This window comes from Phalacrocorax aristotelis, chromosome 8 (assembly GCF_949628215.1).
Source record: "Phalacrocorax aristotelis chromosome 8, bGulAri2.1, whole genome shotgun sequence".
Taxonomy (NCBI): domain Eukaryota; kingdom Metazoa; phylum Chordata; class Aves; order Suliformes; family Phalacrocoracidae; genus Phalacrocorax; species Phalacrocorax aristotelis.
The window spans coordinates 33829459-33853341 of NC_134283.1; the positions used below are offsets into that span (position 1 = coordinate 33829459).

The window sequence follows — 23883 nt, forward strand, 5'->3', positions numbered from 1 at the left end:
AGAAAGAAGTCAGAAACCCTTTCTAAGGATTACTCCTGCACTCAGCTGTTGCACTGCCATGACTGAAAACCAGGGGGGACCAGGGTGTGCAGAGGGAAGACCACTTGCAGTGCTGTGCAAAGAATGGGCCATGGGATGGGTCTAGGAAGCAGCCTGATACGGAGCAGTGGAAGGGTGGCAGGAGATCAGTGGGGTTCTCCTCTCTGGCCTGGGTCTTACTTTCTCTGGTCCCTTGTTACAGGCAGGGATTGTGCATCTGTCGGAAGCACCTGGCTGCCACTAGCGTGATAGGTGCAGGGATGCTGCATGATCTGTGACAGCGGGGGATCACATGGATGCACGTGGAGAAGAGGTAAAACTACCAGCATTGCCTCAAGGAGGGACCTAGCCCATCTCACATCTCATGTGTAACCCTTGAGGAGCATTTCTTCCCAAATCTGTCCCATGCGGGGCTCTGAACTCCTCAGCCCACCACATCTCCCAGCTATGGGGAGGAGAACATGGAGAGTAGGCCAGATCCTGGGTCCAAGATTGCCTGGGCTGTGGGACTGGAGCAAAGTCAGCCCAGGACTGGGGTTCCCCTCGGCATCTGTCCTGCTCAGCCACCAGCTCAACACGTACCCATGTGAATCTGTCCATACACAGGCCATAGAGGGGTGTTTGAGGTTGAATCCCACCTCTCCCTTACTCCTTGCCCAGGTGCAGAGGAATCATCAGCAAGAGGGAGACTGCTGACATCTCCATGACCTCCTCAAAGTGAGGGGTTGTAAAAGCAGAGGCAGCTGCAGCCCGACACCTCTTGTTACCAAGAACTAGTAAAGCCCTGCACTAGGAAAGCCATTAATGATTTTACTGCTAATGAGAACTGCAGCTCAGCAAGTCAGAGCACCCAGAGCCCATTGATGACATCTGGGCATCCTCACAGCTTCTCAGAGGTGATGTATATCCCTGGTTTACAGAGAGGGAAGCTGAGGCAGGGAATTTAAATGATCTGCTTGAGATGTGAGGTACAAAGAGAATTAGCGGGAGAACCCAGGGGTCTCATCTACCTGTTGTAATTGATTAGCCATGCTTCCTGTGCAGGTGAAGACAAATATTGTTTTAAAACCAAATCAGCTGTAATCATGCCCCAGCCTGAGCCCCACACAGAAACTCCTGCTTCCAAAAGAGATCATTTCTTGTGGCACCATGGTCACTTGACTGCAGCTGCAGGGTTTACAATGGAGAAAAGCTTGCACAGCACCATGGGGCTATAGCCCATGGCTCAGGATGGTGCTTGCAAGACTGGTACACTTTGCATTGATAGGCGTGTTCACCAATAAGGTGCCTTTTTATCAGAAAGCCACTTGTCTCATTTGATGCAACACAGCATCCTTCCCTTGCCCTATAGAGAGAGCAACTCAGGGTATATTCAATAAGGACACTTGTGCCAGAGATTAGCTGGCAACTTATGACACCCTTCAGCAGTACTTGTATGTTAGGAAAAGTGTTACTCTGGCAGGCAAGAGGCTCTGCACAAATGTGAAGTCAGCAGGGAGAATCGCACAGGTTGGCACTTTACAACTCCTTAGAAGTGTTTAAAAAAATTCACAAGTATCTCCTATTTCCCCTATTTCTCCTATTTCTGGCAGGCAGGCAGGCAGGCAGTACTTCAGAATAGCACCCCAGTAGCCAGCCTGGGGAAAGCAGCCATGCCACGTTCCTGTCCCCAGCCCTGAGCAGCTGCCTGCTGCAGCTGGGGCACCCATGGTACGGGTCCCCTGTGCTTCAGGCTGGGACTGTTGGGTGTTATGAAAGGGGGAGGAGAAGGTGGGTGCCCAGGACCACAACAACAGACTTCTGTTCCTCCAGACCCTCTCTGTCTGTGGACACACTGTGGAGAGTGTGAACTCCCCAGACCTCACTGTGCTGGGTAACGAGCACATCTCTGCAAAAGCAGCAAACCCAAGTATGGTCCTTCCTTGCTTTTATACTGAGGGGTTGAGAGGGGTGGGGGAAATTTTCTTTGGCTCTGCTTCAAACTGTTGCCCTTCTGAGCTGCTATCAGCAAGTCTGTGCCTTTCTGATAGCTCTCATGGGTGCTTGTGTTGTGGTTTCTTTCCCATTGTAGGTAGTACTGAGCCTGATCTGAGTGCGGGGAGGGAGCCTGTAAGCGCTGGGAGAACAAGCGGAATATGAGCGAGAACAACCACTTTCCATGGGCTGCTGCAGACCGCCAAGAGCTGCATTCCTCGGGCTCACAGCCGGCCGCGCTGGCCTGCAACGATGGGGACAAGCAGCTCAGCCAGCCTCTGGAGCCTGCCAGCAGGAGAGCCAGCCCCCAGGATGATGCTCAACCCTCCCAAGGAGCAGAGGGGGAGCGTGGGGGCCAGGGGGATGAACATCTGGAAGCGGCAGCAGAGCTGGGTGAGAGGCAGGGTGAGCAGGGACTGGGGACAGACAGAGCCAGTGAGAGCAGCCGTAAGGACGGGCCAGTGCTGGTGAACGGTGTGGATGCAGAGCTCACCGTTGGGCAGGAGCAGAGGCAGCTGCAGCAGTGGGACGGCGGCGTGCCCAGACGAAGCAGCACGGATTCGGGGGAGAAGGGATCCCCCACCCAGGAAATACCTAGCAAGGCCCTCAGCAAGGAGCGGTGTCACGGCATCCTGGGCTCCTCAGAAGCTCTAAGTGCCGATGAGCTGGAGGAGCAGCTCGGGTGAGTGTGAAGCCATTGTAACCTCAGCTCAGTGCTAGTTTGCGTGTTTTGTTTCTGAATCCTCTTTGGTTCAAGTTACTCTGCTCTGTGTGTTTAAAAAGCTGCAGCTGCTCTCATGGCTGACTGTGGCTTTTCACTCTTTTTCTCTCTGCTTTTCCCATTGCTTTTCCCTGTTATAAATGCAGAAAAGCTGTGATGAGAGCCAGTGTCTGCCCACAGAGTCACTAAAGTGAGGGAGAAGCTTTAGGGATCTCAAGAGTGCTGGGTGCTGGCTGTGCTCACTTTGGGGTTGTCCCACTTGCACATTGGTGATTCAGCTGCAGCGCTTATGGCAGAGTTACTCAAAATTACTTAGGACAAGAACAGCAGCTGGGGGACAATAAGGAGCGGGGCTTGACCAGGAGCCTGATATGCCCTAGAAGTCCCTGGCAGTGTGGCTTGCTCTGGCAGTCGCTGGGGAAGCAGGTTACAGCTTTTCATCCAAAGGACTGTACAATTAGTAAGAGAGGTCAAGGAGAACTCCCCAGGCTGGGGGACACTCATACTGGTGCAGTGTCCACAGCAGATTTTATGCCTCTGCAAGTGCCTAGACTCCCTGGGGCTCTGCATGTTGGGGGCTGAAGGGAAATGACTGGTCACAGGGATGAGGTGGGGTACTTCCCATGCCATCCCTGTGGGAGGAGTACAGATGCTTCACTTTGCCATCAGAAATAATCTAGGAGTCTGTATTGCAGCCAGCTGGGGTTTATGGCCGCTGTGAATCTTGTGGCCCTGCCTATGTACGTACCCCAGCATGGGAGGGTTGCTGCAAGCAGAAGGGGGCTGGAGAAGAGCAGCAGAAGTTGTCACAGAGAAGCATGGCCTTCTTAAGAGAAGGTGTGGAAGGGACAGGGTGGTCAAGTGGGGCCTGTGAATCACCTCCTGGTTTTAGCCCAGTGCAGGCTTCGGGCTGAGTCGTTTGTTCAGAGTGCTGTCTGGAGCGTAGGCAGGAGTGTCAGCAGAGCTGGGAAGCCACACAGCATGTGGGCTGATGACAGGCGTCCCTAATTCATTGCATCTCTAGTGTTGAACAGGCTCCCCTATAAAAAGTTGGTGGTTTGATTTACCCAAGGCCACCAGCGAGAAGGAGCAGCACTATTTCAACAAGCACAGTTGAAGATATTGAAGAGGAAGAGTGCAGGCTGCTGATGTCCAGACAGCTAGGGGAGTCCACCCCCAGGCAGGTCTCACGAGCCCTGGAACCTATGCAGTCAGGTCTTATATGTCTGCAAGTCTCTCAGGTTGCAATGGAATCATATTTGTTTGGTATGTGGCTCCTTGGCAGAGACTGTGAGTTCAAGACAAAGCTAAGGGTGGTCAGTGAATGCTGCTGCAATCACTGGAAGTGCAATTATTTTAAGGTACTAGGGCATGAACTGGGAGAAGTGGCAGGCTGAGGATTTGGAGATGATGCAACCTGACTAGGCTCTGCATGCACAGCCCATGATTTTATGCTCTAAACATATTCACTTGGATAGCAAATAAGTCTTTTGGAAATCTGAATGCACAAGGGACATTGACACACTATATTCAAAGGCAGAAGGGCAGCTGGAAAACTTCAGGGAAACAGCTGAAAGCTGGGAAACCACTTATTGCCTAGGGATTGGGTCAGCACGCTGTGTTTGAGCTCCTTAATACTTTAACCACCTACCTGTATGCTAAAAGGCAGAAAGATGTGGCTGGGCCAAACACAGCGTGGAGCTGGTCTTTCCTGATGGGAGCTGACTGTCTCGCTCTCTTAGATCAATGTGGGTCAGGAGTAACAAAGCTGACAGATAGACCAAGACACTGAGAAGTCACTGTCATTCTGCATCATCTTTGAGATTCTCAGTTCATTCTTTACTCCCCTCTGGTATATTACTGTTTCTGTTATGACCCATTCTGGATATAGGAGAACCTGGGGTTATTCTGTCTCTGGCCTAATGCTTCACCAATAAGCAGTCAACTATTCACTCCTGGGGGAAAAAAATCACTTGTCATCATATGCGTGCTGGTGATCATATCATGCATTTTGACCCTGGATCTTAAAGTACTTTACAAGAAGGGATTGAGTCTTGCTCTTCCCACTGAACCAATGGAGAATTAAAGGGGAAAAAGTCATCCAAGGTCATTGACTTCATCGTGGAGCTGGAGAAAGAAACCATGATTGCCCCGCTGAAGGTAGATTAGTGTGTCTATGCAGGGAATGGTTGTTAAAAAAGTCAGGGAAATAAGTCCAAATCTTTAGTGCTTGTGCTGCAGTTTGTGTTAACTGAATCCCTTTTACCCCCTTTCTAGTTTATTCCATGGCATCTATTGGCATGCCAATATACCATTTGCCAAACCCCCATTTTTCAATCAATGTGGCTATGTTGCCTAGAGGTCTTTCACCTTCCCAGAAGCCTCCAGCTTTGGCCCTGCTCATCTCAGGGAGGTTGCAGCTTTGCAGCCAAAACTGAGAGCTTCACCAGTGAATGATATTCTCTGCTTTCAGCCCCACAAAATCACACAAAAATATCAAACTTGTTAATAGAGTGATCCCCCCTTTGGCTTATAGACACACTTAGTACCTGTAGGTTTGGGACTGCTGCCTTTTCCCACACTTTTCTTCCCATGGCAACTCAGAGCCATTGAGCAATTCAAATTCCATTGAATAAGGTTCAGAAAAACTTTGCAGAAAGCCTGCAGTGCACAGGCAAGAAAGTCCTGATTTCCTTCCTGTCCTTCTCTGACAGGCCTCCCCACTCCTCCAACACAGCAAACTAGGTTCTGCTTTATTACAACTAATTAACCAGTGAGAAGTGAAATGTAAACAACTCAGTGCATAAAAATCTAGTACAGTTCAGCTGCAATAATAACCAAGTGCATTGCTTTGCATGCCTTGCTCTAAGCAATAAAACAGCATTTCAGAGGTGACTGGGGAAAGCAGCACAGGCAATTAGATACAGTGTTACTTCAGCATGCTTACAAAACCTTGTGATTACAATGCAAATAAATATACGGCTCCTTATTTAAGTAAAGGAGTTGCTTTCCCTGCTGTGTAATAAGTACATGCCACTTGTCTGTGGGGAGGCTATGTCAGGTTCATTCATATGAGCCAGGTCTTTTACTATGTCCCACCTTAGCCTGGTTTTGCTTGAATCAGATGCAGACAGTGCTCCTGAGCTGGAGTAAGCTGTAGAAAGTCTCTTTGTCCTCCATGTTCTCTGGGACCACGCAAGAAGAGATGTGATGTGCCTGACTTGTTGGTGCTTACTGACCCATCCAGGACCACGGCTCCTGCCCTGGTCTCTGCAGTCGGTCCATGCAGCCTTTGCTGGGGCATTTGTAGGGACACAGACTTTCTCACTTTGTTGCAGGCTGTATAAGTTTGGGCTCAAGGGAATAAATAAAGTGCTGGAAAGTGCAGAGAACCTCCTATCCTGCAGGCTTGGGTCTTTAAACACACTGGCTGTAGAAAACAAGGGTGATAACCTTGAGGATTATCTATGTGAAGGGATGCCAGGTACCATTTTACTACCTGGAATTAGTGCTCATGCAAATGGTGAGTTCTTGCTTCCCATGCTGATGAGGGTGTTGGAGGACAACCAGTCCATGTGCCCATCACCGCTCAGGCACGGTGTATCCTGTGCTGACCATGAGAACTGGCTGCTCCACAAAAATTATGATGGTGGTTCCCAGATGGGTGTTTTATCATCAGTGGCAAGGTGTACATTCCCTAGCCCTTAGGGCCAGTGTGGCCTGAAATGGCCAGCCATCTTCCACCCTGCCTGAGGCATTTTGAAGGGCTACAGTTTCCAGGAATGGATAAGACTACATTAGTATACCTGGGCCAGTATATTCAGGGCCTTATTAATCTGCTCCCTGCTCAAGAGACAGCCTTCCTTCCTTGCTACTTTCTTAGCTATGTAGTGAAAATATAGGCAAATCCCTCCTGCCTTGAGAGAAATAAGGATGCACCCCAGACCCTGCAATGTTATGCGTAGACCTTCAGGGCTTCAGGGCTCCACTGAGCCTCTGCCCAGGCATGACAGTGATGTTCAGGGGTCAGTCTCCACTGTGAAACCAGGGAGCCTGTGTCTGTTGGACGAAATGGGCTGAATATCTCTGGATCGGGGCTGTAAGCTGCAGATAGCTGGGAGCTGGAAACGTGGTTGGCTGTGGAGGCTGCCAGGGGGTGGTCACTTTGCTTTCCCTGTTCTCTGCCATCTGCTGGTGGAGATGGGATACAAGGCTGTATCTCTACCTCTCTCTCTTTTGCTATGAGCAATTCCTTGGAGTGCGGTGTGTGCCTCCGTTTGTCCAACTAAAAAGACTGAGCTGTTTTGTAAAGTGTGTTGAGAAGTGTCCAGACTCCTAGGAGACACTTTCATAGCTCTGCCATGTCTGGCTCACAAGTGCTTTGCTGCCTCTATGCTAGAGGAACTACCTCCCAAGGTCCATTTCCAATCCCTTCTGTGACAGGTGATGTTCTGCAAGGCTGGGAGTGGGCTGTCACTGGCACCCAGTAGGAAGCGTTACTAAAAATAGCTGGATTTGGGTGTGCACAGGTACAGCATCTCCTTAGCTGACACAAGAAACTTGCTTATCCCTGATTCACCCCCAGAATTAATCTCAGGGAAACGTAGTCTGCAGCAAAGTGATGCTGTGCTCATTAGGAGAGGCACACGGCACAGCCATGACATTAACACAGGGTTTACAAACTGAGACAACCATAGTGAAGAGGTGCAGTGGGTTGACTCCAACCAGCAACTAAGCCCTTATCCTTGCACTTGCTCACCACCCTCCTCTGTGGATGGAGGAGAGAATCAGAAGAGCAAAAGGCAGAAGACTTGTGGGTCAATATAAAAACAGTTTAATAAGTGAATGAAAGAGAAAAAGAAAAAAACACCAAGTGATGCAAAAGCAATCACTCACCACCTCCCAGCAGCAGACTGATGCCCAGCCAGTCTCTGAGCAATGACTATGTTGAAAGACCAAACCCACTTTTTCTTTTTTTTTTTCTTTTAATGAGAATGACATTATATGAAAGGGAATATCCCTTTGGTTAATTAAAGTCAGCTGTCCCAACTCTGTCTCCTCCAAAACCTCTTGCCCAGCCCCAGCCTACTTGCTGGGGAGAAAAAAATAGAGAAAACCTTGATGCTCTGCAGGCATGTTCAGCAATAGATAAAACATCAGTGCATTATCAACACTGTTTTAGCACAAATCCAAACCACAGCACCATATGTGCTGCTATGCAGAAAGTTAACTCCAGCACAGGCGGAGGAAAAGCAGCTTACTGTTCCCCTAGCTTTCACCTGTATCACAGCATGAAACGCCAAGTTCTGACAAAGCAAAGGACAGCAGCATCTGCTGGAAGTGGGGTGGCAGGCTTCACCTGAGAAACCCTGGGCTAATTTAGGCAAGTCCTTGCAGTCCGGTCTATTCCAGGGGGGACTGAGCCCCCCCAGCTCTCCAGGGCTCCCAGCACAGTGGGTATTGCTGGATTGGACTCAGGTGAATTCTCCCATTATGGAGATGTATGACCAAATGGATGTCCCTGCATGCAAAGCCAATCGGAGTTCAGCCTGCTGAGAGTCATCCATGCTTACCTGGAAGCTAGGCTTGTAGGTTCATGCATTTCTCAGCCTCCTGTCATGACTGTATTGCTGTGCCTGAATCCCACAGTCTAGCTGTAAAGAAGCATGGAGCCTCCCCTGCCTGGATGTGTGTCCACCACTTTTTACATCCCCCTCAGTGGTGGGAAAATTATTTGTAGGGTGCCTTGCGCTTCTAGGGTGTGTCATCTAAGAAAAAAGGCTTAAATTACAGCGTATGAATTGCTCCCTAAAAGCTTCTGCTTTTTCTCTGCTATAAAAGGGATCAAGGACATTTGTTGCTGACATCCAAAGTTAAATGAAATGGCCTCGATCCTAAGGATTTTCATGCTTTTGAAGTACCTATAATTGGAGTGCTTGAAGGGAGAGATAACCTGCAGATAAAATTCATTCTGGCAGTGGATCCAGTAGCAGGTGTGAGATGCAAACATCTCCAGTTCAGAGGTCTGGCTTTTCACTGGGGCATGACCAAATTAGGGGTTGGCTGGGCCCCTAGGATTGCTCATCATAAAACTCTGCCTTTTCAGCTCTAGAAGCTTGTAAATTTGCTTCTACAAGCTTGTAAAATTGGCAACCAGGCAGGCTGTACCACAGAAAGGTCCCCAGGACCTGTAATCATAGCATCCGTTTCTGCCCCTTCTCTTGACTCCTAGCTCCAAGAGAACAGTGCAAGCAATTACCTTGACAGTATTTTCTACATTTCCCCTTCTGGTCCAGGTTTGCTTCTGGAGATGGTAAGCTGAGCTGCAGTGAGGATGACAAGGAACATTTTCAATTCAAAGACATCAGAGATGGGTTCAGCTCAACCTTTGAGAAGATTGTTGAGTCTGACCTTATGAAGGGTACATACTACAGCAGCTTGGATTCTTTGGACGTCCTCTCTCTCACAGATGAGACAGACAGCTGTGTCAGTTTTGAAGCCCCACTCACCCCATTGATCCAGCAAAGGGTCAAGGAAAGCCCAGAGCTCTTGGAACAGAAACTGGTAGCCCAGCAGAGAGAAGCCCTTCACCACATGGCTGCTGATAAGCAAGAGCAGGCAGCAGCAAAGCCAGCAGAGGGGGATTTCGGGAGCCCTCTCAGGCACTCAATTACCAGCAGCAGGTCGGAAAATGTGCTGAGCCGGTTGTCCTTGAAGAATATCCCAAATGGGTTCCACATGGAAGGGTCAGAGGAAGATGCCACCAAGATCATTAACTCCATCAGGTAAGGCAGGCTTGGAATTCCTCAGGCAAAGGGCTCCTTGTCTCATTGGGTCCCAGTCCAGGAGCAAAGCTCAGAGGACAGTTAAAGATGGAGCTGCTTTTTTTCCCCTTGTGCTTCCTCTCATGTGCCATCATGGCAGAGAGGCCAAACACTAACGTGAAAAACTTTCCTACCTGTAGGTTAGAACTGCAGCTGGGGGCCAAGGTCTCATGTCATTAAACCAGCCAGACGCCAGCGGGCCTCTGTCTGAGTCCTCCCTGTTCTCAAATTCAGGACCCCAAACTGCAGGTGAGCTGCAGGGTCCTGTAGGAGCTCTGTGAGCCCAAGAAAAAGCCAAGGCTCAGCACTTTGTGTTCACATTTGCTCTGGAGGGCAGGTTGGAGGTAGTCAGGCACACTCTCAAGTGTGCTCTGAAGTGCAGGAAAACCTCAGGGTTTCACTTAGGACTGGGTGCCCCTGTAGAGGCCTCCCCAAAGGCTATTCTATGGGCTTCATCCCCTGGACCAGCTCAGACCAACCATTGACCCTGGGAGGCAGCAGCTCATCTGCAGGGCAGTTCCTTGCATGAGGAAGACAGGTGATGAGCAGCCATGGGAGAGCTGGAGCAAGGGTGTATGTCCACCTAGCTATCAGGCCTTCAATAAGTTACACTGCCCAAAAATGTGCAAATAGGTGCCATAATGCCACAACTGGCCTTGGTCAAGAAAATAAAGAGACACAGCCCCGCCTACATGGTGCCAATGGGGCTGCTCAATGTGTTGTCTGTGGGAACAGCTGGCCACAATGCCAGCCAGCAGCTGGGAGAGGAGCAGCCCACCAGCAACAGCAGGTCTGCTGTCAGTCCCATTGGCACAATTTGTACAAGTGCTGTTTCTCATCCTTGGCAAATAATCTGAACTGAAAAGCATACCATCTATCCCTAAGATTTCCTGAATGTCCACAGTTCTGAAAGAGCTTGGTATCCCTTTCCATACCAGCAGAGAGAGAGGAAGCTTAAAAAGGGCTTGGGGCTGCTTGCTTTGATTTCTCAGGGAGAAGTCACCTTCTCTTCAATCTTTTTCTACAAAATTGAAATTAAACTGTACTATTTCATTTGACCTGAAAGAGGCTTTGTCTAATGTTCAGTTCACAAACGTGTTGTTGGTTTTTTTCATATTTTTGGCTAGGACAAGAAGAAATCAAAATGTGGAACTTTCTGTGGGTTTCGTCAAGTTACATTGCTGCTCCTTGAATTGTTTCTTGTTTCTGTAGTGATGCCAGTTTGAAGGATGCACTGTCAGACTCTGACTCCGACATGGGCAGCACGGAGCAGCTCGATCAGGGCAGCACAGACACCTTGGCAAATGGATGCAGGGCAGATAGCGAGGCTGCCAAGAGGCTGGCCAAGCGCCTCTACAACCTTGAAGGGTTCAAGCGCTGCGATGTGGCACGCCAGCTTGGTAAAAAGTAAGTGGGGCTTAGGGTTGCAGCCAACCCTATGAGGGGGTTGACTGACATGGCAGCATTGAACATGACCAGAAGAAACACAGCTGTGGTGGGGAGGGTCTGGGGGAGGACTGGTCATGCTGGGAGGATAGGACAAAGCCAGGAAGGGACAAAGCCTGCTGTTACAAGGGCTTGCTGGATGGAGTTGGAGATCCTTCCAGATGAAACTGGTCCAAGACCAATGCCCTTGCAACCTGAAGCCTACAAGTTGTTTGTATGTATTGGGCATTGACTGCCACAAGCTGCTGCCTGTCAGAACCAAGAGCTTCCTGTGTTTGGTGAGGGCCCAGCAAGACCTCCTGTAAAGCAATCCCCAGGCTGAAGGGTTTGGGTTCGAGACCTGGATCTGGTCTGTGCTCCCTGTCTGTCCCCAGGTTTTTAATGTCTGCACCCCAAAATCTTCTTGCTGCAGTGCCCCCCGACCCAGTCTGTATAGATGCCATGAAGGGTTTGGTGGAGAGCCAGGTACACACTGGAGGTCCAAGCACCTCAGCTGGTAGATTTGCCTGGGTAAGGCAGAAGGGAAACAAGAAGTGTTTACTCAAAAGTGGGAGAGTTACAGAGATTTCTAAGAGACAGCAACAGTAACAAGTGCAGCAGTAACAGCTTATTTTAGGATGACAGTGGGTGTGAGGACACCAATCCCCATCATCCTTCTCCTGGATCAGATATAACCTGTGTTGCTGGGGCGTTTTTTATGTCCTTGAAATGTCTCACTCCCATCCAGATCAGCAGGACACAACCTTCCCTCAGCAAATACCCAAGCTTTCAGTTCCAAGGATTGTCTGTGACTCCCAGCTTAGTCCTGGGACAGAATGAGCCCCAGAATGATCTCCTAGAGAGGCTTTTTGTATCACCTGGCAGCATCCTCATTCTTCTTTTTTGCTGTGGTTCTTGTAGCACGTGCATTGCTGGTTGCTGCTGCCTCAGGTCTAGCATCCTTCTCCTTTCTTGCAAATTTGCCATGCCAGCTCACTGAGTGAGGGAAGTTTCAAGCAGTTGGCCTCTGGGGGTGCATCCGAGTGTGTCCCTTTGCTAGTTCCTGCAGTCCTCACTCACACCTGCAATCCTTACACCTTGGAAAGCTGTTTGGTGAGCCACATTTGGGAATTGACACAGCCTTTAAAAGAAAATCTTTGTTTTGATCATCTGGGTTTTGACATCTGAATAATTTCCCAGCACAAAAACTGGATAGAGCTGCAGGCTCTTGGACCAAGCAGGTGGATTTGCAGAGCAGGAAAGGAAGAAGGATGAGGACAGGTGTGTCTTAAGTTGGTCTTGCTCACTTAGACAATGTAAGGCCAATCTACGGTGGTGGGAGCAGGTTAAGTGATGCTTTCAGGCCGGCTCCCTGTAGGAGGTGGACTGGCTAGGAGGGTTGTTCAAAAAGGAAAAAATTTAATTTTAAAAGCTTTGTAACTCATTTTAACCCTTTATTTTCTTTGTGAATAGTGGCAATTTTCTCAAAAAAGCGAAAAACAAAACAAACCCAAACACATTCATCATTGCAACCAAGTAGAAAAGGCTTGATGAACAAGGGAATGGAGGTTGGATATCTCCAGATAGTTTCTTTCCAGCTGACACAATTCTGTGAGGTTAACCTCAAATCCAGAAATTACCTTTGCCTCTCTGAAGAGCACATGTTTTGGCAACTGAACTCTCCATGGACAATTTTTGTTCCTGGATTTGTCTGTGGCATTGTCTCAGCTCTGTCACTACCCACGATCGCATGTCTCTTGCTGGAGGTTGAACTGTCTCAGCTGCCAGACCATGAAGATGGTAGTGCCAGGCACTTCCTCGCAAAGTTTCCTAAGAGAGCACTGTGTTCACAAAACCATGCAGGCAGCAACAGAGCAGGCAGCAGAGCACAGTTTCAGCATTGCAGTGCACTGAGAACTGGGTGTCTGTCAGAGTCCCATGGGCGGTATGGCAAGGGCACACAGTGTATTTTTCTCCCCTGGAGACTAGGTGAATTTTACTTAGCTAAACTTCTTATGGACAGTCTTTTTTTGATCCAGATGACTGTGGCACAAAAAGGATCCTGGACAGTACAGGCTTAGCTCTGTAGGACAGTGTGATTCAGGCTGTAAAACAGCACATATCTGTCTGCATCGAGCCATGCAGGAATGAAACTGGGAGAAAAGGCTAGGGCTCCTGTGTTGCTCATGGGGTGGCTTGTGACTCAGACAGGCCAGTAAGCACTCTTGGTGCCTGGACCTTCCCCAGCCAGGCAGAAAAATCGTCAAGCTGGGGTGTAAGGAGAGAGGAGGTCTGTAGAGGCTGGCTGTGTGGCAAGGCCACCAGCCAAAGCATGCCGGATATGTCCCCCATGGCAAACGCTTTGCTGTTCTTGTGGGGATGTTTCTGTCGTGTCTGAGCTGTGTGGTGGAAGTGCTACCTGTTCCTGCAGGAGGAGCTGGGACTGGCACAGAGAAAGAGAAGGGCAATTCTTCAATGGGGAAACCAGAGCAAGCAGCTAAGCCCACCTTAGTGTAGGCCACGGTCCTGCCCTGGCCAGTGTTGGAGCTCTGTGTCCCAGGCACACCTGGGGCTTGTTAACTGGCTCTCGAGCTCAGGGAGAAGGGTCCCATCAGTGTCACTGAGCCCCTGGCAGACATAGGAGTTAAGCTGTTTCCTGGGGGCTGTCTGCCTTCAAGTGCCCTGCAACATTGTCTGGTTCCCTCAGCAGAGCTGACGGTCCCTGCCTGCAGATTTTCCAAGCAGAGAGGAATCAAGTGAGGCACACAGGAAAGCATGATGGGCACCCAGGCTGGGGACTGTTGGTACCACAGCAGCTGGCATAGACCATTTGTCCTGGGGGTCACAAATTCCCTAAGGACTCCTGACCTTCATCAAGAGCTGAAGGACAGGCAGCAAGGCTTGCCTACCTTTCCAGGCTGCCCTGGTGGGACAGTGAGGTGAAGACAAACTCCTACCCACCTTCATCCTGCCTGACTATAGATCTAGTTAGGAATGTAAATTAGGGTGTAGCTCCCAGTGTAGGCCATGGAGACATCTCAAGAGCAATTCGGCCCACCCATATCTGTGCTGACATGCCAAGTCTTTTGGCTTTAGGCAGCCTTGGGTAAGGCTGGACCTTCAAGCCCAGCTTGACTTAAGTGGGGGGAGTCAGACACTGTTTTCCCCTGTTGATCGCTGCAGTGCTGCTGTAGATGGCAGTTTTTGCTGTGTGCCCAGTGCCCAGAGTGCCCAAGCAGGTTCTCAGGAGACCTGGCAAATAGGTGCCCAAACAGAAAGAATCAAACCTTTTCTTCTGGGAGACTACAACTGCATGTGTGAGGTGGAACCTGACCTGTGGAAGGGAGAGTGCTGGCTAGTTCCCAGCACAGGCACAGCCAATGCATGAGGTCTTCTGCAGATGTAGAGCCAAGAGGATCCCAGAGGAGACCTGGGGCTTACTTGATTCTGCTCGTTCTTTGGCACAGGGGTGAAGATGTGGTAACATCTCCTTTCACAAATGTGTGGTCATCATCTGCATCTCACATCACCTTGCTGTGAAGTTCCAGGACAACTGGAGAAGTATCCCTGGCAAGCTGGCAGGAATCTGCGTGCCAATCATTGTTGCACTGCTTCAGACAGACTAACCCAGGGGCCATGGGGCCATAAGGACATATTCTTTCCCAGAGCTAACAATCCAAAATTATAAGATTGTTTTATGAATGTGAGGCCTAGTGGCTTCATATGGCTTTGAAACAGTCACCTGAGCAAACTCCAGCAGCACTACTTACGTCCTGCCTCTCAAAACTCAGCCTGGACCTCTCCCCTGAAGCTGTCCCTCTGCTTTGCCTGATCCCACTGTGTGTCGTGCTTCCAAACAGCATGCATGCCAGAGGCTTTACAGCATCCACCTCACTGCAGAAGATGAAACAATGCTGTAGGAAAAACAATGAGTTCTGCCAGTAACATGTCCTGGGGTGAAACTGGATGTGCAATGCTTAGCACATCCATATGTTTTTCATTTTGTGGGGAGAAGGAAAGGGAATTGTATATGGCAAAGGCTGAACATATTGAGATCATCTACCTTTTCTTGCCAGTATTCACTGATTATTCTTGCACTCTGCTACCTGAGTTGTGTAGATGAACTTAACAGCATTCATTATTGCTTGGTTGAGAGAGCTAGAGTTGACTGATTGAGTCGAGCTCCACAACCGCCCATCTTGGCAACACATCTCCAAGCATCTTTCAGAAATGTGGCAGGGAAATAGTTTCTGGGGAAGCATTCAGCAATGAGCAGGCCAGAAGCTCAGCTGAGCTCTCCTGCTCCAGTTCCCAGGGGCACCCGACATGCAAGTAATAAGGTCCTGTGGTGAGAGGGTGGGATGGGAGCCAATGTGGAGTGGAGACCAAGAATATTGCAGTAGAAGGAGGAGGCACGTCCAGCAGTGGGAGAGGACTAGGTAAGAGAGAAGGTGCCTGATGAGCACAGGACATCCTTATGGCCTCCTCCTTCTACTGGCTGGTTTGGCAGCAGCACAGCAGAGGGGGGCACTGGGGGCCCACATCTCTCATTCTGAGGTGCCTAGGTCTGGTAGCTGCAGTGCTAGGCTGTGGACATGTTAGCACCCTTTGGAGGTCTTCTAGCAGCATTTCAAGATAGAATAAAGTCCCCCTGGGTCTGGGATCACGTCTGCAGTGTCTTGCTGGGAGACTGGGCTGGCCAGGAGGCAGCAGTCTGCTGTTCCTCTTGTAGACAGTGTCTTCTTCCCTGATGAAAGGGCTGACTACTCACTCTTTAATTACAGTAACGAATTTAGCAAGTTGGTAGCAGAGGAGTATCTCAGCTTCTTTGACTTCACTGGCCTGACCCTTGACAAAGCACTCAGGTGAGCTGGTCTCTGGCACTCCCGCGTAAGGCCTGGGCTGGACAGAGCGGAGCAGCGCGGTGGGTTTCTCATCTGGGCTTCCTGACACCATGGAGGCTGTCTGTATGAAAGGAGCAGGGACTGGGGGGAGTCGTTGTCATTTAATCTTTGCTTTGATGTCACGTTTGGCACAAGCTACTGCCACCAAAAATAAGCTTTGACAGGAGGGCCCACAATCTGCTTCCCCATGGTGGAGGGCAGTTTTCCTAGGTATCCCATCCTGTACAAAATCAGAGCAAGTGGAAGCAACTTCTTCCCTTGGGACAGACAACCCATCCTGGTCCCATCAAGCCAGAGGTGGGTCAGATCTCAGCTGACAGCACATTTCCCTACACAGCTCAAAGCTGGCTCCATAGACACCTTTTACATTGCACCTGCAGGATGTGCAGGCTGGTGGGAGGACAAAGGCCTTCCTATCTGCTCTGAGGACCCCCTTTCCATCTCCCGCATTAGCATGGATGCTGCCCACAGATTGATCCATGACATCTTTAAGTATCACTTTCTCTTTGCAGGACGTTCTTAAAAGCGTTCCCGCTGATGGGAGAGACACAGGAGCGGGAGCGGGTGCTGATTCATTTCTCCCGGCGATACTGCCAGTGCAACCCAGAGGAGAACACGTCTGAAGGTACCACTTTCCTTCCCTGGCTCTAGTGTCCATTGCACACTCACAGTGCACCTGTGTCACAGAGCCTGAGTGTAAAACTGACCGTGCACAGCCGGGTCTGAATAGTACCAGGCAGGCAAGGCTGCAGCTTCTTCTTTTCTCTGGGATCCTGCCCTGCTGATTATCTCTGCCCTAGGAGAGACTGGGACACCAGGTGCTGTACAGACCACCCCAAGAGAGCCAGATGAGTCTCCTCAGGATCTGAGGGTCTGAGTGTGGGCTCCCAGGGAGCCTTGTCCTCTCAAGTGCATAAAAGCTGTGCTGAAGACAAGCTCCTCAGCTGTAGCCTGGATTAGTGGCCATACTTCGCCCAGCACCAGGGGAGGTGGTGAGTGGTTCTCAAGGGTTGCAAATTACTGCAATCATGTCTTGCAAAGTTGTTGCTGGCAGTGGGGAAATGAGTGGCTGGTGCTAGCTCAGCCCAAGACCTTGCTAATTTAATGGAATAAGAATTATGAAATAATTTCCATGCAGACTGAGGAATGCTGTTGGCTTGTCATGCACAGGGTTTTTGTTCCTTGCATCTACAATTGCAGCAGGAGAAAGTACAGCTGGGTAAAATTCTGGGCTCACTGGAGTGGCAGATTTTGTTAGCTACTTTCAGCGCCTCCCCATTATTTTTTTAAGCTGATATAGTTTCTTCTGACATTTTTTAAATAGGAAAGGCCATTCCTGGTACACATGCACACATCCAGACATAAGCATGTCCAAGTTTGCACTTACATGAATGACTCTACACACCTGCTTACGGGCATGTAGAAATGCCCCCATGGGTGGAAATCAGGCTGCTGACCTGACAGCAGTGTCAGTTGTTCCTCCTCCACCCCTTCAGCATGCAATATGACACCTGTGTCTGAGAGGTCCTGCTTGTCTCCATCTTGCAGGCTTCCCAAATAGCAGCAGTGCCTAGTGTCACCTGAACCCTCTAGTCCCTCTGCAAGGCTAACTGGACAGAAGTTGTTCTCAAAACAGAATGACGTCTTTGCTTCTATTAGTGGTATCCCAATAAAGTACAGGTTTAGATTTCATTTCCCTGTGTTTGTGCAATATTCTCCCCCACTGATCCAAAGAGGACCTTCCCCTGCAAAGGGTCCTCCACCTGTAGACATTAAGCTGCAGGCTGAATTTTCAGCAGCAGTCCTCAACTGAAATATCCCAAATGTGAAGTCCTGAACCCTCATCAACACATCCCCCTGGAAGTGATCCCCAACCATATTGTATCCACCCCAACTCCTACAGACAAGGGTCTTGGGACCCTTTCTCCCCTTCTGGTCCACAGGTGTCTAACAACCTCTGTGAGGACATACACACACCAACTTGAGCAGAGGCTGAGCTGGAGCACAGAGGGTCAGTGCAGTGGATCCTACTCTGTCCCACACCCTTCAGCATGAGGGTGTTTTGAGGGCAGTGACTAGTCAAACAAAACCCATGGCAACATGGGTTACAAAGCTGCTGATGGAGCCACGCTACGGCAACTGTTCAGAAGAGGAATTAGACCCCAGTTCTGAAGACTGTGAGAAGGTACTTGCTAATGCAAACATGAATGAAGCCAGAAAGTTAAACTGCTCCATAACTTTGTGGCCCTCAATGGAGATGTCACTGCTGCTGGTAGGACCTGTTTTTAAAATGATACACTCCTGAACAGTACAAAACTATTAAGAGTAAGTAAAACTGGATCTGAAACACATTATTGCTGCTGCTGTCATGACCTAGTCATTAATGTTTAGGGCCACAGCATTGCCTGTGGTGATGGCAGCACATTTCACAAGGCTGGGCAGGAGCACTTACTGCAGACCCAATGTAAACTGGATGAGTCCCAAGCAGGACAGAGCTGCACTCAGGACTGGAATTGAATGGGGCTTGAAAAATACAATTGTAATCCAAGTACTACTTGAAGTTGATGCAATGGAGGGAAGCAAAGTGGCTCCTTCAGGTCAAATCTTTTGCAGATACTGCAAAAATGTGCACTAGGTCTGTGGTAATTTGAGAAAGCTATTGCAAGCTCTTTCTTCAGGAAGCAGTTCCTTCTTGTTGCATCCAGCCTAAATTTGCAAAGGATGTTCCACCAAGATGAAATTTGAGCCACTGTGTAGTATCTAGATTTCTAAAGAAACACCTCTGGCTGTGACAGTCTATTGGCATAGAGGCATGATAGAGTCAAGGCAGTTTTGTCTGGAGGTAATCAAGTGTCTGAGAAGGTCTTAAAGCCCTCTAAGACATTTCAGGGCATTAAAGCATGCCGATTCAATAACTTCTCCATTGATGGAGGCATGGCTGTTGCAGCACCAAGGGTCATTTCAGCCTATATGATGGGATGCTGCAGATGAGAGTGGCAGAAGCTCTGACCTACTGACCACTGAGATTTTCCCCCAGAGAGTGGTGTCATGGACGCTTTATTAGTGCTTTCCTGTACAGATGACATGGAAGAACTATATGGTTGTGTTGTGGCACTGTGTGAACGAAGAAAAAAAGTGAATGCAACTGAGCTGAGCAACAGTAAGAAAATAGCAGGTTTTGGGACACCAGCTCCACCTTGGGGCCATTTGGGACATTATTTACCTCACCAAAGTGATACAGTAAAGCCAGGCAAAGATGTTAGCCCAGAATCTCCCACAGAGACCCCAAAATACGCACTGGGGAGGCGTGTTGTCCTAAGCCCAAAGCTACTTCCTGTGAAACTGAAGGAAGCATCTTTCTTAGGAATTGATTCTCTTGAAGGGGGATGTCCATCACACCATGTCCCCAGGATTGTCAGACCTCATAGAGAAACCCTTCCTTCCTCAGAGACTATGGTTCTTCCAGGAAAGGGAGAAGCTCGTGCTCAGTTGCCTTCATCCTGGGCTCATGTGTTTGGTTGCCTTTAGCTGGCAGTGTTCAGAGCTTGGCCTTGAGCATGGAATGCTCAGGGCTTGTCCCTATTCCACACAAATTGTGCCTTTGTTTTGTGGCTGACCAGGATGGGGATGGGCCACAGCTGGTTCTCTGTGGCTGCACATCTACTTCCACAAGAAGAGACCACTGTCACTTCCCCATCCAGGCCTGGGGGTAAGTTACAGCCTGACACTAAGTCACCAATTTGCAGAGCAGCCAGGAGCATCGTGTCACGTCTGGCTTGGTCTGTGGAGCAGTCCATCTGTGTGAGCACACCAAGTCATGCCAAGAGCAGGGCCAAAGACCAAGGCTGTAGTATTTCTGTCCCTGCCTCCTCCCTGGTGCTCTCTAGCCCTTTGTGAGGGCCTTGCAAGGACCAGTTCATGTGCCAGAGTGCATTTGCATCTCACTATTGTGAGGTGGTACGTGGAGACTAGTCTCTTGACCTTGAACAGCTTCAGGACACAGCAGGGTTTTTAAATAAAAGCAAGCCACCAGGCTGCCTGGTACAGAAGAGGGTGATGCACTGTCTCAAATGGAAGGAAAACTTCATGTGAGTTAAGTTAGAGAGCCAAATATGTTGCGCTCATTTGCAGTAATAATGTTTGTTGAGCAACTCAAGAGTTTATAGGCTGCCTGGGAATAATGGCTACCTCAGGCAGACCTAAGGATAAATCCCTGAGGAGACTGCGACCAACTCGGGGGAAATGAGCTCTGTTTGCCAGTATCTCTGTCCCATTCTGCATTGGCATTGGCAAAAAATGGCTATGGAGGAAGACTCAGTGGAAGTCTGGTCTTCAGAAAGCCATTGACAAACCAACTAGCCTTGGTTTTGCAATGGGTGGGCTGCCAAGACAGCAAACATTGAAACTGCATGGGAAGGGGAGTAATCATAGCCATCTTACTATTGTCTGTTTCAGATGGGATTCATACGCTCACCTGTGCTCTGATGCTGCTGAACACAGACCTTCACGGCCATGTAAGTAGTGCTCAGAGGGTCATCCTTTCTTTTTTCCTTCCCAGTATAGCGGTCTGTCCCTTTATGCAGGATGTGGTGCTAGAAACTAGAGATAAATTGGCAGAAAGAACTCTGACCACCTCCAGGGGGAATTTCGGGTGCCAGGCCCATACTTGGGGACAGTCCTCTTAGTGTCACCCCACACTCAAGCCAAAGGCATATCTCTTGCTGACAACAGTTATCTTATACAGGCACAGGCAATGCAGCTTTCTTCCCAGGACCTGTTGCATGCATCAGCCCTGTCCCAGGAGCTCTCGTGGAGAGGTCTTCACCACCAGTCCCTGTGGAGCTGGCAAACAGCAGCACCAATGGTGCTGCTCTTCCTTGTGGTGCAGATATCTGAGGCTCCCCTCATCCCAGAAACTGCTGCAAGGGAGTCAGTGGTTTCATACAGGTCTAGGTTTGATCTTTTCTTCCCAAAATATGATGTAAGTCCCAGCTGTTCCTTTTCCTCAAGATGTAAGAGACAGCCACTGGAGAGTTTCATATCAGAGAGGCCTCTGGACAAAGATCAGGGTGAGCAGAGCTCAGTGCCCAAGGGTGTGGTTGGGAAACAGCAGAGTATGTTAAGAAGATCTCACCAACTTTTAGAGGCTTTTTCAGGCAACATAGGAACATTTGTTCCTAAAAGGTCAACCAGAGTATAGAAAGGAAAGCAGAGTGGGACAAAAAATAACTGCATTGAGGAGATGGGACCAGGCATAGGGGACAGCACCGTGACATTGCGTACCCTCGGAGACCCCTGCCATAGTGTACATCTGGGAGTATGCATGGACTCTGCGCCCTGCTTAGTGCTGTGGAAGGCTGTAGGCGCTGTAGGCACTGTTGACTCTGATCTCCTCCCTGCACTCCAGCCTTTTGGTGCAGGCATAGAGCATGGCTGTAAGCCTCAGGTGGCTGTACCCCCTTTACAGGGGTGGAGGAGTTCCTCAAGTCTCAGGTCACTGAAGTACCTTCTTTCATAGCCCCTCTGAGAGCTCAGACCTGGAATCACAGCCTCCCCAGAGGTTGTGTGAAGATGGAGGGGGCATGGGGAATGATTTATTATAGCGGCCTGTGCATATGAAACCTACACACCCTTTTTCTGCCCCACAGTCCCATGATTTTCAAGCTGTATCATCAGAGTCCTCTTCTGCCTCCACCTGGTAACAATTTGTTGTTCATCTGCAGAGACTTGCCCTGATTTTCTCTTCATTAGCCTGTTAATGAGGGGATAGGAGGCCATAATGTAGCTCTTTTTTTGCATACTGGTGTCTAATCGCCTTTGAGAGGAGGCATTTTCTGGGGGGTAGGAAGAGGACACTGTATGAGTGCTCTTCACCTATGATGGCAAAGGTGCAAAGGCCATCAGCTTCACCGTGCCATCCTGACAGTCCACCTGGGAGACCCTCCCCATCATTACAGCACAGATACTGCCTTCATGACAGTGGCAAGGTTTGAATACAGCAGTTGACACTGAACTCAGTAATTCCCTGAGACCAGGGGATTACGGGTCTCAGCAAGAGCATCCTTCCCAGATGAGCACTGTGGCCTGCACCAAGATGGTTACAGCTGCTACAGCCTCATCCTTTGGGGAACAGGCAGCCTGACCAATGTTACACTGGCCACCCACATGGATTCCAGTAACATGTCTAGGCAAAGTGTTTCTGCAGGCAGTGGGACAGCAGTGGGGATGGCTTCTGGGCAGCTCATACAGCATTCTTCTTTCAGCCAAATGTTTGGAGCCAAGAAAATATTTTCATTAAAGCATTTCCTGCAACAGCAAAAGCAGCATTGTGGCAGAAGGCAAACTATGCAACTTCAGTCTGCTTTGTCTAATTTTTTTTAAATTAAAAAAATATCCAAAATATGCCTCTGGGAAGACAGAAATTATTGAAAAGGCAAAAAAGACCCCCTAAACCTCCAAAATGTTACCATTTCTGTTTTTCATTGACAAGCTGGCTAAGATGCCTCGTAGGAAGAAACAATCTTATGCTATCTAGGCAAAGAACCAATAGCTTTCTTTTGGTGAGGTGTAGAAATGCCTGAGCTTTTCTTTGAAAAACCTTCTATTAATTTTTCTGCATGTGTAAAATTAATTTATTCTTCTCCTTCTCCTCCTTTTTCTGTTTTTCTTCCTTCTGCTCCTGGAACCTCTCTTTCTACTCTTTAACCCTTTACCAGGTGGTAAGTGCAGTCATTCTAGTGTTTTGCTTTAAAGCACTGGCATTTGACTTGTTTTTTTCTGTGTTAAAAAAAAATATTTTTGTTTGTCTGGATTCCTAAGTGGTTGTGCAGTGTCCTTCACTACTTAGTAACCCATTAGCAGCTGGTACGCATCACATGAAATTCTTCTTGTGTAAAGAAACCTCCATAAACTGCAGTGTACCTGGGATTGTGTGACTTGATCTCTCATCCCTTTTCTTTAAAGTGCTGTCATGCTAAGGCATATCACTTTTTCATTTGTTTCATTTTTTAATATTGTGTGTTTGTGTTTCAGTGTTTTACTGTGCGTTGGCATGGAGTGGGAAACTCCTTTGATTAGGAAAGGTTGGTTGATGTGTCTCCGTAAAGGGGCAGTTCTCTACAGTAGTGTCTCTTGAATGGGCTAGTTCACCATTCCAGCAGTAACCATCTTATATACTGAGTTCAGACTTAAAAGTAATGAGACTGGCTTTAAAACATGAGATTTGCACCTGGCCACACTGGAGTTTTGCCTTAGTACAGTTGATTTTCTACCACAGACCCTGTTTCCAAACTGTCTAGAAAACTTACTGTCTTTAAAATGGGACACTCCATTTTCAGAGAATCACCTGGAGTTGGTGTTTAAAAGCCAGCAGTCACCAACAAACATTGCAAGCCTTGTAGTGTAAACCAGGTTGTTGCAACTCTCTACCTTGCTCTGCTGGTGCTGTTTGAGCTCCAGAAGGTCTTATAACAAAGACTGCTCTGCTCCATCTCTTCCCCTTGGAGACAAAGCTTTTGGATGTCTCCTTTTCAACTGTCAAAGTTAGCCCTCCTTGTTCGGAACTACTGGCCATGGAAGGACAGTGACAAATCAACACCTGTGCATCACCAGCACTTGTGGTTGCATTTTGGTACTTTAGCAAAGACCAGCTTCTGGAGTCAGATTATAATGTGACAAGCTTTAGCATTTGTTCAAAAAGCAGGCCAGCAGCTCTCATGGCCACTGAACAAAGCCTGAAATGGGACCACTGGCAGCTCCTAACTCCACATATCCATCGCTATTAATCTTACAAACCTTGTGATATTCTCCTTACGCCAAGCTTATGGTTTGGTGTTAGAAATACTGCTGTGTCAGTAGCACTGGGAGAGCTGAAGAGCTCTGAGATATAAGCAGCCACTGGCATCACCTGAAGAGTGACATCGGTCTGCTCACAGCAGCTTTGTGTGGTCCAGGGGTCACTGATATCTAAAGTATCACCCCTGCAGCGGGGTGATCT

The 23883-nt window shown here is 48.9% G+C and overlaps 1 protein-coding gene across 1 annotated transcript in view; it reads left to right on the plus strand.

Annotated features, from left to right (window-relative positions):
- Positions 1-246: 246 nt before the first annotated feature.
- Positions 247-23883, plus strand: part of PSD2 (pleckstrin and Sec7 domain containing 2) — a 47184-nt gene continuing 23547 nt past the window's right edge. Inside the window, exons 1-7 of the mRNA XM_075102372.1 lie at positions 247-352; positions 2111-2695; positions 9031-9519; positions 10771-10965; positions 15768-15848; positions 16400-16512; positions 20343-20401. Coding sequence (XP_074958473.1) covers positions 2175-2695; positions 9031-9519; positions 10771-10965; positions 15768-15848; positions 16400-16512; positions 20343-20401 — 1458 coding nt within the window. The 5' untranslated portion in view covers positions 247-352; positions 2111-2174. The remainder of the gene's footprint in view (positions 353-2110; positions 2696-9030; positions 9520-10770; positions 10966-15767; positions 15849-16399; positions 16513-20342; positions 20402-23883) is intronic.